Source organism: Caloenas nicobarica, chromosome 4 (assembly GCF_036013445.1).
Source record: "Caloenas nicobarica isolate bCalNic1 chromosome 4, bCalNic1.hap1, whole genome shotgun sequence".
NCBI lineage: Eukaryota > Metazoa > Chordata > Aves > Columbiformes > Columbidae > Caloenas > Caloenas nicobarica.
In genome coordinates this window covers 34123229-34142073 of record NC_088248.1, presented here as the reverse complement: position 1 = coordinate 34142073, position 18845 = coordinate 34123229, and the positions used below count along the sequence as shown (strand labels likewise).

General features: G+C 36.9%; 1 protein-coding gene across 1 annotated transcript in view; it reads left to right on the top strand.

The window, feature by feature from the left end:
- The window catches only part of MAP9 (microtubule associated protein 9), a 44233-nt gene extending 28396 nt beyond the window's left edge, over positions 1-15837 (top strand). Inside the window, 9 exon segments of the mRNA XM_065634885.1 lie at positions 4518-4774; positions 5736-5794; positions 6333-6498; positions 7585-7674; positions 8363-8524; positions 8978-9123; positions 9866-9998; positions 10283-10357; positions 15690-15837. Coding sequence (XP_065490957.1) covers positions 4518-4774; positions 5736-5794; positions 6333-6498; positions 7585-7674; positions 8363-8524; positions 8978-9123; positions 9866-9998; positions 10283-10357; positions 15690-15809 — 1208 coding nt within the window. The 3' untranslated portion in view covers positions 15810-15837.
- Positions 15838-18845: the final 3008 nt, after the last annotated feature.

Sequence of the window (18845 nt, the reverse complement as noted above, 5' to 3'; positions counted from 1 at the left end):
TCATTGTAATTATAGCTAATTCATTTTTCATGTGCAAAGCAGAACTTGGAATTCTGCTAATTGACTTTTCTTTTGCAAATTTAAAATGTCAAAAGACTTCATATTTTTTATCTACTTCCTAATAGGACAATGATTTGTCCTGTTTCATGTTGAGATAAATTTATGACTGGTTATTACCTGTGATGGAAGATTACAACTTTGAAATTGGTAGAGCATGATTAACGATATCAGCTCCTTTTTTTCTTCCCACGTGATGGCACCAAAGTACTAGATATGTGACTGTGCAGCTGGGCATTGCAGATGCCTCCCTCTCATGGCCAGTATGCCTATGTAGTTTTAAACTGGCAGAAAAAAGTCGAAGTACTCCTTTTCTTCGTGTGACTCTAAGTAGTACAGTGATGCTGACATATTGCCTTCAGTAGTCAGCCATTGTAAACTTTCTTTTCTTAGACAAGTTGATCTCTGTCCAACAGAGGAGGTGACTATCCAGAGCTTCATCAGCTTTTTCTGCTCCATTGATTTTTTTCTTGTGATTTACTGCATGGAAGAACTGTCAGTGCACTTTAGGAATACTGTTGTGACCTCGTAGCTCTCTAAACTTCACAGTAATGATATAATTAGAGTTTGTGCAGCTGAGTGTGCTGGATGGGCCTGGACATTCTCCCGTTTCCTGCAACAGATTTGTATGAACTAGGACTTGATAAGAAATGCTTCCATGGCAACGTGCAGAATTAGATACATATTTCTGTGTGGACTGGCATACATAAAGATGAAGGCAGGTAGAAAGCTGTTGTATGGCTTGATCTTGTTCGTGGCAGGGCAGGGGGGTGAAAACATGAAGAAGACAGGATTACCAAATAGGAGGAGGATGAGGAGCCAGAGGGTAGGAATCTGTAAGAAACTGGTGTGTGGTGGTTCTGCTGCCCAGTGATGGCCCTGGGGAGGGAACAGAGACATCACTGAAAAAGCTAGAAATATACTGAAAGCCCTCCTCTCTGACTGCATTTCTCATGGTGTCTCCTCCTACCCAAGGCTGTTCTATTCTGCAGCATGTGGGGAAAAGCAGTTTTCACTCTGTGTCTTCTCTAGTAGATAAAGGGACAAGCAGATTAGCAAAAAGATTTTCTTACAACAGTGCTGTATTAGATATGTGCTCTCTTCTATATTTATGAAAACTCTAATTGTAGATAAGCTCTTGAGTGTAGTTTCAATATATACACAGAGATAATAAATTGTCTATTTAGAGATTAAATTATAAGCTTTAAAACTTTCATTGAACTTCCTGAAAAAGTGGCTGTAACTCTTTATATAACTCTCTGTATTGAAGACAGCTGTACTGTTATTTAAATAGCTCATTTAACTGAGATGTTAGTTAGTTGACTCCAACTTGACAAAATGGTATTCCAGACTGGAATGTCTTTAACTAGGCATAACTGAAACTATAATATTTATTTTCATTTGAGAATATCCACATTCTTTTGTTAGATGGATGTTCTAAACCATTACCTCAACCAAGAAGTATTTTGAGAAAAAGTGGTCCTGTGGAAGACAATGAGCTTAAAAGGTCAGAAGGAAGGACAAGGTCTAGAAAAGGATTGTCTTCGTTTTCGGCACCATCATCCCTAACTACTCTGAATACACAAGCCATGCCCAAGAAAAAATTGATTGCTGAAAGCCCTGGTCCTGAAGTAAGAGAGTGATTTTTTTTTTTTTTTTTTTTTTTTCCCCCCCATCTACAGTAGACATTTTTGAAACTAACTTTTATTTAGCTGACAAAATTTTCTGGAAGAAAAAGTGTGAAGAAATGTCTTTGCCAGTAGCATTCTTATGATGAGAGGCAGATAACAGAACATAAGTAGAAACAGGATTTTGTGATGGTTTGCAGCTTTATGTGCTGATGGATTTTATTTCTCCAAATGTGAAACAAGAATTTTATTTCTCCTAGAGAGTTTCAAACAAGTATTCTATCGAAGTATCATAAAGTCAAGTTAAATTATTCCGATTCATTCTTAATCGCTCACTTGTTTATTTGTCACTTTCTGATCTAAGGGTCCATGGCTAGAAAGTACTTCACCACCATTTTCCACTAATTTTACTTCCCACAATGAAAGATCTGGAGACTCCAATTTAATGATGTGTGGAGAAGCACCACCTGCAAAAGGTAGAACTTAGTTACCCACAACCGGATAAATGTTATAATTTATACCTTAGTAATATCTAATGGTCCAGTACAAGTCTTCTTAAAAATCAGTGGCATCCTTAATTTCCTTTCTGCTCTCTTTTAGTATCTTTCTCATGCCCTTGTGTCTCCTTCTGTTCTGGTTTTGAGAATGGCCCAGCCTCATTCTTGCGGTTATGTCCAAGTACAGTATCATCCCAGGTATTGAGAAATTTGGCCCTGGAGGCGTCCTAGGAATGGAGAGGAAGAGATTAAAATTTGATAATTTGGTTTTTGTACTTTGACTTATGTCAAGTGAATGCATCGTCTAAGCATCTTTGAGACTTAAAACAAGTAATTTTAATTTCATTTCCTCTTACACAGTCAACGTGACTAGGGTAGATTTCACTTCTTCTTGTACCTTTTCCACAAAGTTTAATACAAACTAGGTAGCACTTTTCTATATTTTTTTGTATTTGTGAATCCTTAACTGTTCTTAGGGGATGTGCAGACCTGTTATGAAATATCAAATCTATGGGCTTCTCAGCAGTATCCATTGAACTTTATTTTATGAGTCCCCTTTCTAAGACTGGTTACAAAAAAATGTACAGACCCCAGCTTGAAAAGCACTGGAATAGGCTGTTAGACACCTTTTTAAATTTGCTAAGGGAATCATGCTGGTGGGTAATTTGCTGTGTGCGGGACTGTAACAGGTAACATAGACTGGCAGATGCAGCAAGAAAAATGCTGTATGACATATATAATGTCCTTACACTGCAGCTTAGTGAGATAAAAGATACGACTTGGCTTGAATATTTTGCAGAAGTGTGAACAGAAGTTGAAAACTCTGGCAATGTTCTGAGAAATAAATAACAAATATGCTTAGATCTGTGTTTGATTTCAGTTCTTATAGTTTGTTGATACCTTGGATGAGAAAACTTGTTTGGTATAGCTTGATGCGTTTAGGCATCATTAATGAAACAATGTCTAAGGAGAGTTTGTATGGGGAAAAGGATATGAGCATCAGAGCACTGGAATGGGTAGATTCTCCAAGTGCAGGGACAGCATAAGATGAAGAGAATGATCAGGGTGATGTTGTCAGGACAAAGGAGGATGTAGAAACAACGATACGGAGTCTGCAACAAAAGTGGAGGAAAAGAGACTGGAAAATAGTGTTTAAATATGATCCTGAAGTGTGCAGGGGTAAGAATTTCAAGCAGACCAATCAAACTTATATAGCTTGAACCATCAAGAAAGGAACCACAATAATAATACTCGTAGGCTTTATGTGACATTTTTCAGCGCACCACGGGAAGGTTAGTATTTTGTATCCATTTTGCAAACAGAGCCAATCTGGTTTGCAAATGAAGTTCTGGGAAGTTCATACTCTAAAGTGCTCATCAGCAGCAGTAAATCTGCTGCTCCATCGTCCTGTGCACTAAGTGCTGCATCTTAATTAGAGTTGTGCAGTATCTGATACCTACAGTTTAAATACAGTTGTACTATCTCATAAGCATAAAGTAAAATATGAAAGTTTACATATCAACAGAGGATAGAAAATCGTTCATATACATTCAGAATTCTCCTTGTGACCTCAAACTTACCTTCGTCACTGTAAATCTAGGTTAAGTTTCATAGATTGTCACCAATGATATTCCTTTCTTCAAGTAACTCGGAGTTAATCTGTCGTGCACAATTTATACTTCTTTTAAGTATCAGAAAATTGTGGAAAACTGTAATTTGGAATTTACCATGGCCTTTTTTGGTTTGTATCTGAATTGTTTTGCAAATTTAGGTCTCTGCATTAATGGCAGTTAGATCTGATAAAATGTTTTTAAGTATTGTTAATAAAGTGTTTCATAAATGACAATTTCACAACCTAGGCATGCATTTAAATGGAGGTGATGCTTTGTTTAAATCTTTCCGTTATTTCCTCATGTGCCCTGCATCCCTGAAAAACACCACACAATGAAAGTAGTTTTTGTTACCCAAATTGTCATACAGACTTCATTAGTTTGCTAGATATCAGAAGAGAAGACTCTTGGCTGTCATCGCAATGGCTCTTGCTTTTGGTTTCTGCACTAGAACCATGTTTTGGGTGGTGAGGCAGACGGGAAGTTTTCCCTTTGCCATGCTCACACATTCTGTAACATTTGTTAAAACTCCAGTTGATACTCCAGTCTTACATGTAAATACAGTACAAGTACTGTAAGTCTCCAGTCTTACATGTAAGTACAGTACAATTCTATCAGGTTTAATAATATGTTTCATAAACAGATGTTTTTAGTACAGAAATAACAAAATTTCATAATTTCTTAGTATTGTTAATGTGTCCTCCCAATCCTTTTTCTCCCATTAGATCCAGATCAGAAGAAGACCAGCACCAGTGACTTGAAAGTAGAGGACAATAGTGGAAAATCCCCTTCTGTGACAGAAGTAATGAAGACCACAGTATATGAGAAAACAAAGGAATTAGAGAAGTCAACAGATGGCAGTTCAGATGAAATGGTGAAAATAGTAGAAGGGCAAATAGTAACTGATACAACACAGAAAGCATCAGTGAATGATCAGTCTGAGCATGGGGAGGCAAAGAACACTTCAAAGGACTCTGTCAAGGTATTATTTTTGTGCAGTTTTACCATTGTTTAGAGTAATGTCCTTGAAGCACTGTGAAAAGTTTTGTAAAGTTACTGTTGTTACCTTAAATGTGTAGAACTCTTGTTTGTAAAGCTGACAATTTATCTCTGGCTTCTAGAGCTGAGGCTCTTACAAATTCGGTATGGTTTTACAGAAGATGTAGGGAATCCCTTTTACACAAATAATTTAAAGCAGATAGAGGTGTTGAAATGTGCATTTTCCAATCTTAAGGAATTACCTTTATCCAAGGGAAAATGTCAAATCTCTGTTGTGAGGTTAGCTGAACTGGAGTGGGCAATGTATGCTGGCAGAGGATGGAATCCATGATGTGACTTGAATAATGGGTAAGATACAAAGCACTTTATGCTTCATCATAAGAAAGAAAATATGTAGATATACGTAACTCTTAAAGCTTAATATTAAAAACAGTTTTAAAAGTGTTGATATAGTAACAGGGAAGCCCACTGCCCAGCTGAGTTATTTTTATTCCTTTGTATTTCTAAACTATAGGCTATATTTTTACATAATATAAAGAAGCATTTCTAGTTGCCATTCCAAAAAGATAGAGGCATTCTGAAAGCTTGGTTGGTTGGTGTGCTGTGTTTTGTTTTGTGTTTGGTTTTTTTGTTTTTTTGGGGTTTTTTTTAATTTTGGTTTTGTTTTTGTTTGGGGTTTTTGTGGGGTTTTTTTGTCTGTGGTTTGGTTTTTGGTTTTTTTTACTTTCTGACCCTGTACTCTACTCTTTCTATATTAGAGTGTCTTTCTTGCATTTTTTTCTGACATCATAGAATCATAGAATATCTCACGTTGGAAGAGACCCATAATGATCACCGAGTCCAACTCCCAACATCCTTGTTAGCTTATAAAAATCTGTTTCATCCTGATCTAGTTCTGTTGCTTGAGAGACTCTGTATTTTCACTTTTCCTCTGTGTTTCTTAGAAACCAAGTGAAACAAAGGAGAGAGTTCTACAAAATGTGAAAGTTTCCGTATCTGAGAGGTAAGAGAAAGATGCCATGTGTAACAGTCTGCAGAGTGTAAGATGTGTGTAAATGCCCTGACAATGCTGTTTCACTCTCATTTTCTGTCAGCATTGTCTTCACTGCTGACAACCTCTGCCCATCTGTGGAAAACAGTTTAGTAGATGTGGCCTGTTCTTAGAACCCTTGCTCCAGGTTAGATCAGATCAGATTCCAAGTCTTTTGCCAATGTCTATGAGTGTGTGCTGCTGGAGCCACCAATGAAGCCAGTCCATGATGTCTTTACAGGTTTTAAGCTGTTTTGTAGGTGAAAGTATAAGGAATTTGTAAACTCTATTGTTCTGAATATGTTGAGTGGTGGCTTGTTTGGCAATAGTAAAGCCCTCAGAAGAAAAAGGGCTTCTTCCGCCTTTCCTTTTCCCTTATCCCCAGCCAAGTACATGTAAAACCAGAATCACAGTAATTTTAGTATACACTGGAGTAAAAGGAGCGCTACTTGGTACCAGCTACAATAAATGGAAAGGTTATAACTATGTTTGTGTCTTGGTGTTTTTATAGGTGTCTGTCTTCAGCGCACTTAAAGAAAAAGGTGAAAGCTGTTGCTTCAGCTACAAGTGTTTCATCTCAATATCTGGGAACATTAAAGGTGTTGGAGAATAAACGTGTGCGGAAGAACAGTACAGAATTTGACAAAGCAGATAGTCTACGAGCAGCTGTTTTCCAGGTAGATCTTAAAAACAAACAGATAAAAAATGAACAAAATAACCAACAAACAAAACTATGCATATAAAAGTCCTGTTACAGGAGTCAACACCTCTTCTTTTCTTGAAGTCAATATTTTTGAGTATATTCCTTGCATGTGCTTACAGGTGTGGTAATCCTTTTATTCTGTTGGCTATGGCTTTTCATCAAATTACGAACTAAAAAGCTAGATGAGAGACAGATAGCATGGTTCATAATTTATTGTATCAGACTGTTTTCAGACACGTATAATATTTTCCTTTATTTCTAGTTCTTCATTAACATAAGGGTGTCGTTTAAAGTTTCTTTTCCTGGTATGTTTTATTCAGTGGGCATTAAGTGAAAGCAAGTGTAGTATTTTCTCCAGAAGCATAATCTCTGGATTCTGTGTAGAATTTCGTAACGATTAGTTTGTGGGCTCCAACAGATTTTTGCTACTAATCTCTGTGAGAAAAACTTTCATTAACAGATGCTGTTCATATTGGTATATGTTTTTAATACTTGTTATGGTTCTAGAACAAAATTTAGGACCTCAAATTAATATTTATATTGTCTCCATAATTTTTAAGTTAAAATAGACTTCATTTATGATACTTGTATCTTTAGGCAGCACACCAAATATATAATTAAACCTTGAAAATTTAAGCCTGATTCTGCAAATAGCTCATAAAACTTTATGGATGCCTGAAGTCTTGCTCTTCCCAGTTGGATTTTATTCCGTTTAATTCTAGGTATTTGCAAGAGAGACAAGAAAAGTAAATAATATTGCTATATACCAAGTAATAAGAATCTTTATTCCATTCTTCTTTTCCATTTTCTGTAATACTTACATTTTTTGGTGTTTTTTTTAAAGATCATGATGATTTTTCATATTTTGTAGCTGTGATTTTAGAACCTTAGTTTTCTACATGGCGTAGTTATTTAAGTAGCACATGGAAGAATTAAGAGTAATTTTGGTGTCCATTATATTGGTGCTGGTCTAATAACATTTAGTTGTTTTAACAGAACTTTTTTTGTTATACCTTAAAAAGACTTCAAAAGTATAAAAGTCTTCTAATGGTTCTTACAGAATTGGTTGGAAAAGAAAAGGGCTGCTTTGCTGGAATCAAAGAGAATTGAAAAGGAGAAAGCTGAAAATCTAAGGAACAACATTGAAAAGGTTTGTTTACGTTCTTGTTTAAAAAGAAATTGACAAACTATAATTCTCTGAAGTTTGCTTACCTGTGCTTTCTACCTAAATACATCACTCTGCTGTTCAAAGGCGTCTGGTTTTCTCTAAATAGCACAAGATGATTTGAAACAATAAATAGCTTGTCCCACTTGTTATGGTTTCTGTAAAGGGTTCGTGGCTGATGCTTCCCTACACATTTATGTAAGGTATGTCAAAAGTGTGCTGCTTAGATTGATGTTCAGGTTTTTTCACAAAGACCCTGGAATGCTCAGCCCTTCAGATTTTAAGTGTTAATTTGTCATCTGTTAGATGTCAAGAGATCCCTGTCTGCAGAGGACTGTGTTTTGAATAGTACCATACACAATTCTTAAATTTGGCTTTTAAGTATTTAATACGTGTTGCTTCTAAGCATTCAGCATGTATTTCATATTTTTCTACACATATTTTGCAGGAGTGGTTTGTCTCATTTGATAAATTAAAAATGAGCATAGAAAAAACCACTCTATATAGTTCAAATTTAATTTTGGATGTTACTTGGAATGTTGTCTGCAAATAAATTTCCATTTCTTTATTGCTCCATCTAATCCTACATTTGACAATGAGTTTAAAGCATACTATTTCAATTATAGTTTTGTATTTAAGTGTATTTAAATATACACTGTTATTTTCAATCTAGAAAGAAGCTGTTAAAAGAGAGGAAGCAAATGCAGCTTTTGAAGCCTGGAAAAAAAAGAAAGCAATAGAAGCAAAGAAGTTAAGTGAAAAAAAGAGGCTTGAGGAACTTAAGAAAAAGAAAGCAACAGAACAGAATGAGGAGAAAGCAGAAGCAGCACAGAAGGTGATGTGAAATATGTACATAAATGTGTATTAGATACGGTGTAGGAGATTATTGAGAATAATTTTGAATAATCCAGCAAGAGATTGAAACAAACTAGATTCTAAAATCTAAACATGGTTAATTTTTGAAGAAAGTTCATACTAGATTCTGTTCTGTTGAAGTATGTAATGTTTACATTTGTACACAAACAGGCATTTTTCTGTATTTGGATTCTATTAACTGAATGTAAAATAAACTGCATATAAATACATTGGCAACGAACTATTACTTATTGGCAAAAATAATTTATTCTTTTTAGGTATAGTGATACCCACTTCTGAGCAATGCTACAAACAGATATTCCAAAATTAGAATGTAAAGAAATCACAAAAAATAGTAATACAGAATAAGCAAGTGAAGTATTGACAAAAAGTTGAGGATTAAGATTTCTAAAGAATCTGTGATTTTCTTTAGGCATTTGAAAAATGGAAAGAAAGAAAAGCAGAATATTTAAGAGAGCAAAGCAGAAAGGAAAAACAGTCTGAAAGAATCAGGAAGAAGAAAGAAGAGGAGCTGGTTGCAGAGAAGAAGAGGGACAGCGTGTCAGCAGTTGAAAAATGGTGCTACTCCACTGGGCTTTGGAATGTCATAGTTTCCCAAATCTTTGCTTATAAATGAAATAGGTGGTCTGTGAGTGCTTGATGTGCTTCTAATTGAGACATAATAGCATGCTAGCAATCAGGCTCTTCAGTCCTGAAGGAGAGCAGATATGACAATGGGAACAGCTGTACAGCTTCTTTCACCTTAGTAACTTCAATGTTTCCTCCCCAAAAGGCTACTGACTAAGCCCAGGCAGAGATACTGCAACTAAGGAGTAAAATTCATTGAGTAGTGTAATGTCTTCTGTGATTAGTCTCATGTTTCACTATTAAACCATAGGAAGGAAGGTAAATCTTTATCTTAAAGTTTTGTGGAATACGATGTATGAACATAGATGTATTCAGAAGCAAATGAGGTGTGTCTGCTGGAGAAATTATTTGTTAGGTTTACAAGCCGAGAGTTTTCACAGACTGTGTCCGACTTACTATTACCCACAGAAGGTTTGAATCTGACTTCTTAAATGATACCAATTAAGAACAAAAGAAGTACAGAAAAGGTGATGCCGTAATAGATAGAGTAGTAGGTTCATCTATATCCTGGTGATATAATATATAAAGATGGCCTTTGAAGATCTTGAATATATATTCTAGGTATATTATTAAATGCGTAAAATATCTCTTGACTCGATTTAGTTCATCAGTCACAGATGCAGCATTTAGTCTCTTACATGATGATTTCCCGTTCTTCCCTCTCACTATACAGGAATGAAAAAAATGAAGAATATATGAAACAGAAGAAAGTAGAAAAAATCCTAGAGAAAAGAAAGCAAGAAATACAACAGGCAGAGAAGGAAGAAAAAGATAAAAAGGCAGTGGAAGAATATGACAGATGGCTGGTATTTTATTTTTTTTTACACTTTGTCAAAACCAAAAAGATCAATGTAGTAATGAGTGTGAACACTCATCGTGTGTGTTGTAATACTCATGGTTTTTCATGCTATTATGAGAGGCCAGATGATGGCAGCATTACCTTGCTACTCCCTCAAAACTCTTGAGCAAAATGATGATAAAATATGATGGACTTATTATTTAGCATCATGGAAAATATATTCTCCCTACCTGCATGTTGTAGAGTTTTGAATTTCATAGTTAGTATTCGTTTTTTGACATTCCATGTCAGGAGCAACCATCTCTGAAGGGCCAACTCACCGTAGCACAAAACGTACAAAGCCGAGGAGCATCTCCAGCTGCAACTGTGAGTGCATATACATTCAAGAAAGCATTTAAAGTGGAGACTTGCATACCTTAAAATTGATAAAAGCACTTGTAGTGGAGTTTGAGATTATTTCAATTTACTAGAAGGGGTGGAACTCTGATGGTGACAATTATATTTCTTCCTACAACAGTGTACTTTAGTCACAGTTATTGAGCATTAAACTAATCTGGTACTCTAGTTCCAATACTAAGGCAGTTTTTATTTTTGTCTTGCTATGGAAAGAGAAGAGAGATCACTAATATTCTTAGCATATATTATTTTCTTAAAGATGTGTGACTTACTAGTTTAAGAAAAAACCTGTGCTCTTTATCCTTACTCTGTGATACATTCATTCATCATACTGACTTTCAAGGTTTTCTTAGTTTGAGACCGTATCTTGTGTTGTCTGTCTTCCTTTCTGGCATGCATCCTGAACATGTGGTCTCTGTTGCCATTTATAAGAATGGGATCTTGCAACTCAGCTGGGTTAAGGTCCTTACAGGGATTCATTTGTACTGTCAGTAGCTTAAAAAAATCTTTTCCAGAGTCTCAAGTGGGCTTTTTTTGGGGGGGGGGCGGGGGGCAGGGGCGTGGATGAGAACTGAGGAAGGCAGATGTATGGGTGTGGGAAAGATTTTAAAAGGACAGTCATCCTTTATTTGGCTATCTTAGAAATATGCAGCTCTATAAAACAGCAAGAGCCTGCATGTTTTCCCTTCACTTTCTTTTCAAACCTTTTTAGTCTTAGGTTTAAGTCTTTTAAGATCTTATTTGGTCTGGCCCGCTGTTGGAATACCTCTGATTTCTGTAATCATTGGTAAGAAGCGTCTTCTCTGGTCGCCTTTGTCCAGTGATGTCCAGCTCAGTTGTGTGAAATTATTAATGTCTGATCTTAGATTGTTTCTTGCATAATCAGTGTTCCTAGTTCCAAAGGAAAGAAGTACTATACTTTGAGTAGCAGCTAATGCTCTGCCCCAGTAAGCTCCACTTACTGAAACTATCATCGATTAGCATAGTTTACCAAAGCATAAATGTTACCTCTCATTGTACCTTTGACTTCCTTGCTGTCTTGTACTCTGTACGAAGGGGAATGAAGTCTGCTGCCTAGCACAGGCTCCCCTGTTCAAATTGCGTAAAAATTCCCGAGGTCATCACTTCAGTGGGATTATTAACAAATTGTAGTAGTTGGATGAATGACCAGATCTAAATGGGTATGCATGTGCCTCCATGAGCGGAGCAGTTTGAAAAACAAGCAGGTGTTGGAGGATGTGATAGGTACTGAGTTGGTTGGCAGAGGCACCTCTGACATTACCTCATTTTCTGTATCCCTGTGCAAGTGTTGACTGGTGTGTCTCATCCCCAGTCTTCACATTTTTACTTTCTGAAATTGTGTCGGTTTTTGCAGCTAACACACCTTTTGTTTGAGAAAGCGTATCAGGTAGTGGCTCTGTCATCGTATTTGCCCAGCATATTATCTCACTTTGTCTAGTAAAAGAGAAAATACCGTCAGTGAACTGCAGGGCAAAACCACCCGGAAAGCTGTCAATCTATTATCGCGGGAGCTGAGATGATATCTGCCTACAGGTAGATAAACAGGCATCAAATCTCAAAGGGCAGAATTGTGGAAGTCTTTTAAGTGTGTTATTTCAACTAAGAGGATTTTTGTTAGAAGGGCAATACAACAGGAGTAATGTAGTGGGTAGCATTCTAATATGTTTTGGTTAACATTCAACAGAAATAAATTATAAATTCATCCTCAGCTTTCGTGAACCAGGTGTTGACCATAATAAAACAGACATAAAAATCTCCTTGTAGTTCTTCTAAAATATAAGAAACGTTCTGGTTTTATGTTAATAAAAATTCTGTTACTTATGCTTTTAGAGGTTATTGTGTGAATGTTTGATAACATAAGTGCATAGAGAAGATTACTTTTTAATCATCGAAATAAATGCCTTGAAAAAGGCTATTAACTCTTGTAAAATACTAACATAAAAAGGATAATCTTGAGCTGAGATACTTTAGTATTGCTGAGGAAATTTAAGCTTCTGATTTTTTTGATTCTTTCATAGTATTTGCCTCTTGCTACTTACCAGGTACTCTTCAAGCCAATCTAGATGTTATGCTTGATAAATGATCATATTTTACTTAATACGTACTGCTAGTGTCTGACACTTGTCATTAACATGGACCTACTCTGAGGAGTAGAACATGGAAAAGAATCACATAGAAAGTTTATAACAACAAATCAGTTTAGTTTGCATTATTCTTGAGATCATGATCTTGATATCTGTTTTCTGTAGAGAAAAGCAAGTATCCTAGATGTGATACGTTCTTCATTTTATGTGCTAAGCGTTAAACTAGTACAAGTTGATGAGAAGTGAGGCTGCTCTCAAATAATTCTTGAAGATCAACACAGTAAGGTTGAATGCCCTAGAAGAAGTTTGAAATTTTACCTTGAGGTTGAGCATGCCTAACAGCTATTTTTGGCATTCTAAAGCTGTTTAAAAGCATGAGAAAATGATGTACTGGATGAGTCTCATGGATTTGTTGGTTTGTGAGTTAGAAACAGCTGACATGGGTTATTCATTTCATGTGGTTTAATAAGATCTATCTGAAAATACTTTCTATATTGGAATTTTAATCTCCTGGCATTGCAATATATTAGAAATAGGGCTGGTTTTGTTATTCCTGTTAAACATTGTAAGGCTTCTGTGCTATCTAAAATTCAATTATTATGTGGCAGTCATACTGCTAAAGAATGTGATCTTCCTAAAATTTTGTAAGTGAAAAATGTATTCATCTTACTAGGCTGTTGAGCAGGAAACTTCCACAGAGAAATCAAGCTGTTCAGTCGAGTTGATCTAGTGTATGACAAGCTACAGTTACTGTTTTCGTCTTTCACTATTTCTGTTACTCTTCTGTTAGAGCAAATAACAACTTGTCTATTATTTTAGGGAAGATTTATGTCACTTGTGACTTGTGAGAATGTGAACTGTAGTTAGGACTAGAACATAAGGGCAGGGAAGAAGTCAGTAAGTCTTCATGTCAAATTTAATCTTTTAAAAACCAGTTAAATTAACTCAAGCTTCTTTTCTTGGCACTGGGATTCATTCATGAAAGTTGGATCTTCAAACCCAAATACTCAAAACTGAGACGTGATTAAAAAATCCAAAGCAACTTTTATTTCCTTCCTAGGTGGATGTATGCTTTAGCTTTGGTTTGGGTTTTTCATAAATGAATCTGTTGTGCAACATGTATTGAGTAAAGAGCGCTTTATAAATATAAAATATGCACATTTCTTTGTAATGTGATTTCTCCAGTAATTGCCAATACTGCAAAGTAATTGTCCAATAAGTCCTATTTTTAATGAGTTTTCAATTACTTGTCCTGATGTGTCTTTGGATGTCAAATACAGATTCTAGGATTTGTAGAATATGATTAAATTTTTGTAAAAATAAGTTGGCTGGGTATGTGCAAATACTTCATAACAGGAACATGAATCATCTATGTGTTCCATTATAGAGCACATTCTTCCCGAGCTTATCTGCATTGCTTGCACGTATCTTGTTGTTTTTTTTGAAAAATACCACTGATAATGCGGACTTGTTTCCCCTCAGGGTACTTACCAGTTCCTTTTAAAAATTCCTGAAAAAAAATCTTGAAGTTGTTCTAAAGACCCAGAGCCCCTAGCTGTGTTCATCTGAGGAAGATCTCTATGGAGGGAGAAAGAAGGCAAAAGTGTAGGATGACAGTGAAGAGTCAGAATCTTACAGTCCTAGAAGCCCACTTTGTCTCAATTACTCCATATAACCCAGAAAGATACAGTTTGTACAGAGAGATAATATTTTTTTATTATCCTAACTGTGATGAACTTTCGTATCACTTGTTTTATAAAGGGCATTATTTCTCCATGCAAACCTTGTCTTGCTTTTAATCAGCCTTGCTAGTAACAACATGGAATAATTGTGTGTTTATTTAGCAAGACCAGACATTCTGAACTGAATTGGATCTTCAGATTTATGTTAAAGACCTAAAGGGCACAGACTAAAATCATACTGAAAGGGTTGATATTTCAGTGCACATTATGCTTGTTTGAAATTTTGTGCATAGCACAGGTATAGCTAGCATTAGGACAGTTTGGCTGCTGCCTACATGTAAAACAAAACTTCCACTCGAGCTCCATTTTTTACAATAACACTTCTACCCCCATTTACCAGCCTACTCCCTTAGCTGCTGTTACCTCAATATTTCTCTTGTCACCCATAAATAACAGGCAAGCACTGCTAGGATATTGGGAATTTGCAGGATATAGAGTGTCCCTCAGAGGGACAGAATCATGGGTTGTCTGAGAGTGCCAGCTATCTGACAGCTGTCTTCAAGGAGCAGTACTTTCACTGCAGTGCAGTCCATACATGTGAAAATAGGAAACTTTTTTGGTGCTTCAAAATTCTGGCCGATGGGCTGCAAAAGAGGAAAGGACCAAGGCTGGATTTGGCAGAATTGATGGTGGTTTTAAGGCTGCAGATCCACATTGCATCTTTACTGCAAATGGTGTGTATGCCAGTTGTTAGTCCTAGGCATTAAGTCACTGTTCATGTGCCAGAAAGCCAGCTGCTCAAGGACCTTTTATCCAGCTGTCCAGTGGGGCACTGTAAGTTCTGCAATTATTTTTGAATGACAAGTCTCTTGAAAATCATTAGATAATCATGCACAGAATATTGCAAGTATCTTGCTTATCCTTCATCATCCTAACTGCCCATTGCTGTTTGAAACAATAGAAAATCCCAGAACCTTGCAGCATTTATAAGCTAGATATTTGTTTATAATTAAATTGTTTAATTCACAGTTCTAGTATATGGCAAGTGTGATTTAATAAGTACAGAAAGTTACAAAGATGCATCAATGTTCTCACGTAATGAGAACAACATAGTTAGCATTGAGATTTAGATATCCTCTTAAAAAAAGAAGTAATTAAGATGAGACTAATTATATACAAGACAAACATAGTACCTAATCCACTTGGCTTTCTGTTCATCTTTTTGTTTAGTTAGTGCACAAAACCAGCCCATCCTAGAGACAGGAACCTTAATCGTAAATGACATCAAATGTACAACCTCTTGTGTTGTGCTGTGCAATGTTTGTGGCTGAATCCCTTCGAGGGATGCACTAAGCTCCAAAAGGCAAATCTCCATTGCATGTTAACTTTTCATTTTACGCAAGAAAGGTATAACATAATTGTAACATTTCTGTTGATGGAGTTGGTTTTTTGGGGTTTTTGTTTATTTGCTTTTTGGTGTTTGTTTTTTTGTTTGACACATCATTTTATCCTCAGGAGAAGAAAGAGAGGAGAGAGCAGCTTGATAAGAAGCCAAAGAAGATGCAGGCTGTCCATGGGGATGAAGCGCCTTCTCCCTGGAGTCCACCTGGCAAAGTCACGTATTCAAAGAATTAATGAGCAGCCTGTTGCCTTCTGTGAGAAAAGATGATCTACAAAGTTCTGATGATGACTAACCACTATTTCAATAACAGCTGATTTTCACTGAATCCATAAGAGATATATTGCATCCTTTCTTTTTGTTTTATTTTCTCTCTGGAGTTTAAATAGATCAGTTGTCCCTTTCCATTGCTTAGGAAAATGGACTAAGTTTTATAATTCCACATTTAACTTAGTTTTGCTAAATCCTGTGTTACTTTGTCCCTTTTTAGTGAAAGTGTATATTCAAGATACAGAAGGCTGGATTCTGGCATTTTTTTTCACCTAGTAAGTAGCAGAATGGTTATTTTGAAGTTACTAGGCCACACTGCTGAGGAGTTAAGTCTGGAAGAAATGCTTTGTGAAGGGGGGATGCTGGGTAAGCAGGTGTTGGCTCTCTTAGAATCATAGAATCATTTTGATTGGAAGAGACCCTCAGGATCATCAAGTCCAACCATAACCTAACCTAACTCCATAAGAACCTTGTCTAAACACCTTTTAAACACTTACAGGGATTGTGACTCCACCACTTCCCTGGGCAGCCTCTTCCAATGCCTGACAACCCTTTCCGTGAATAATTTTTTCCTCATATCGAATCTAAACCTACCCTGGTGCAACTTGAGGCCATTTCTTCCTGTCCTATCACTTGCTACTTGGGAGAAGAGACCAACACTATCTTGTAGTGATAGAAGACAAAAGGCTGAGCAGAATGGTAGAGGGACATCATTTTAGGTTATATTACATTATGAAATACAAAAATAGCTTTTGAATTAAAACTGCATCAAGCAGAAACAGGATTTCGTGGGGCCAAAACCAGTCAGCCATGTGATGGTGCAAAAGAATTAAGCTGGAATCCATATAATGTAAAATGATCCAGGACTAAGTCAGTTTCTAGCTGTTAATTCTATTTCAGATCTTTGTACACATTCCCTAAATTTCCTGCTTCCTACAGGAGACACCAGGTTTGGAGACATATTTTGTAGTTCACACAAAGTCTTACATAAAAACTGCAAGGGCAGAATAGTGGTAAAATAGTCGTCACTCAAACACTGAAATTCCGGGCAGGGCAGCATTCATACAGGTTCGTGCTGAGCTTACTGTTTTTCATTTGGGTGGAGGAAGACATTGGTCAGGAAGGGGAGAGGGTGGGAGAGAGGCGGTGGCATGCTGGCTGCAGCTTTCAGAAGCACCTTGAGGGCTGCAGCCTGCTCTTGCAGAGCCTCTGTTCCTAGAGCCGTGTTCCTAGGCCATTAGTGGTTTTTCTTGTAGACTGTCTTTGTAGTAGTGCCCACGCTGAGCTTCCTGCACTGCAGTGTTGCAGTGGGTTGTGTTACCACTGAAGTTCTCTGTTACGGAATCCTGCATGTTGGGTTTTTTTGAGAGATCCGATCCAGCAAATCCAGATTGTTACCTGGCTTAAGCCAGGCTCTAGCACAGATACTGCAGATAAGTGAAAACAGGTCTTTCATAAACTCTGGGTCTGGCTCTGGCCGTTACCTCATGGCAAGTCAGGCATTTTTTCCAGCAGTACTGGTATTACAACAACAGCATTGATATCCAAAGAGAAAGCAGAAACTTTAATGAAGTTGAGAAGAGCTGCCTCAGTGGGCAATCTGAGAGGTAAGATAATATTGCAGATACCAGCAGAAGAGAGGCAGCAGAATTACAGCACAGGCGGAATGCAACAGACCAGCCAACTCAAAATTAACCCATCAAAATTTTATGGGGAAAAATAATGGAAGGAATCCAAGCATTTAGGCTCTGTCGATGATGTGCATCATCTGTCTGGTAGGCTTCTAGCACTTGAAGCCTTGAATTCAGGTTTAGCGTGTCAAGAAACTATAGCTATAACATCATTGGAAGGTGAAATATGTAGCAGACAGCAGAGTTTGCTGTATGGTTGTCATGATCAGGAGAGTCTGAGGCAAAGCACACAGCCTGTATGAAACTAATCGTCTGGATCACTGTTTTTGCAGTGTCCAGCTAGAGCAGTTAAGGCAAGTCCCTGCACCAACAGGCTTATAGTTGAGGGATACAAATGAAAAGGATGGTAGAAGTAGTGGCAGAGCTGGAAAAGGTTTCGTCATGTGCCTAAACTGGGTACTGCATCCTTACTCGCTTTAAGCCTTTCGATGATTGCTTAGAACATTTTTGACAGATGACTGAAGTGGGAAGATGTTGGTGACATCTTCCAGAGGAGTGATATACCCAGCACATAAATTCACAACTTTTCAATTAGAAAAAGATGATGAGGAGCCATGGACATGGAAAAAACAGTTGCTACAACTGTGTGTTTAACTTCTGTAATAGAATTTTGGGACTTTTGTCTGATTTTACGTTGTAAAAACTTGGACATTTTACAGCATGATGCAAACGTTGTAGAAAAAATAGAGCTGAGAAATATGAACATATGTACATTAATTTATAAAAATAGACATGTATCTGTAAATCCTGTTAATATGTTTATTGATGACAGAGGGAAAATATTTTGGTATTTAATAAAGTATATTTTAGTATAATGTCCTCAATGTTTTCATCAGATCCAAGGATACAGATCTTTATTTGAAGCTTCTGTGCATTTAGATGAACTAGGTGGTGTCTAAGCACAAGCTAATCTTTCATCATTGTTAGTACGACACATAGACAGGGATCTGTGTCCCACTGAAGTCAGAGCTTCTGGCACTACAGCTCTCTCCTCCAGCTCACTGACACTGCATTATACTTGCTGCCACACCAATGTAAGTAAAGGCTGAAGGAACATGGGGGCTTCCAAGTAATGACCTGGAGGGTGATAAGTATGTCTTATTTTATCCACAGTATTTTAGGCATATTCAGGCATTAAGTTGTTGCATTGGTGCACTAGAGGGACAGGTTGATGACCCAGTTAAACAAATTTCAAAAAATGTGTGTACTATGTGCAGACCTGCCAAAAACTGAAGTGCTGACCCACCAGGTGCTGTCCAACCACAATGCAGGCACATGACAAAATGCCTCACCCCCAGAACTGTCTCTCTG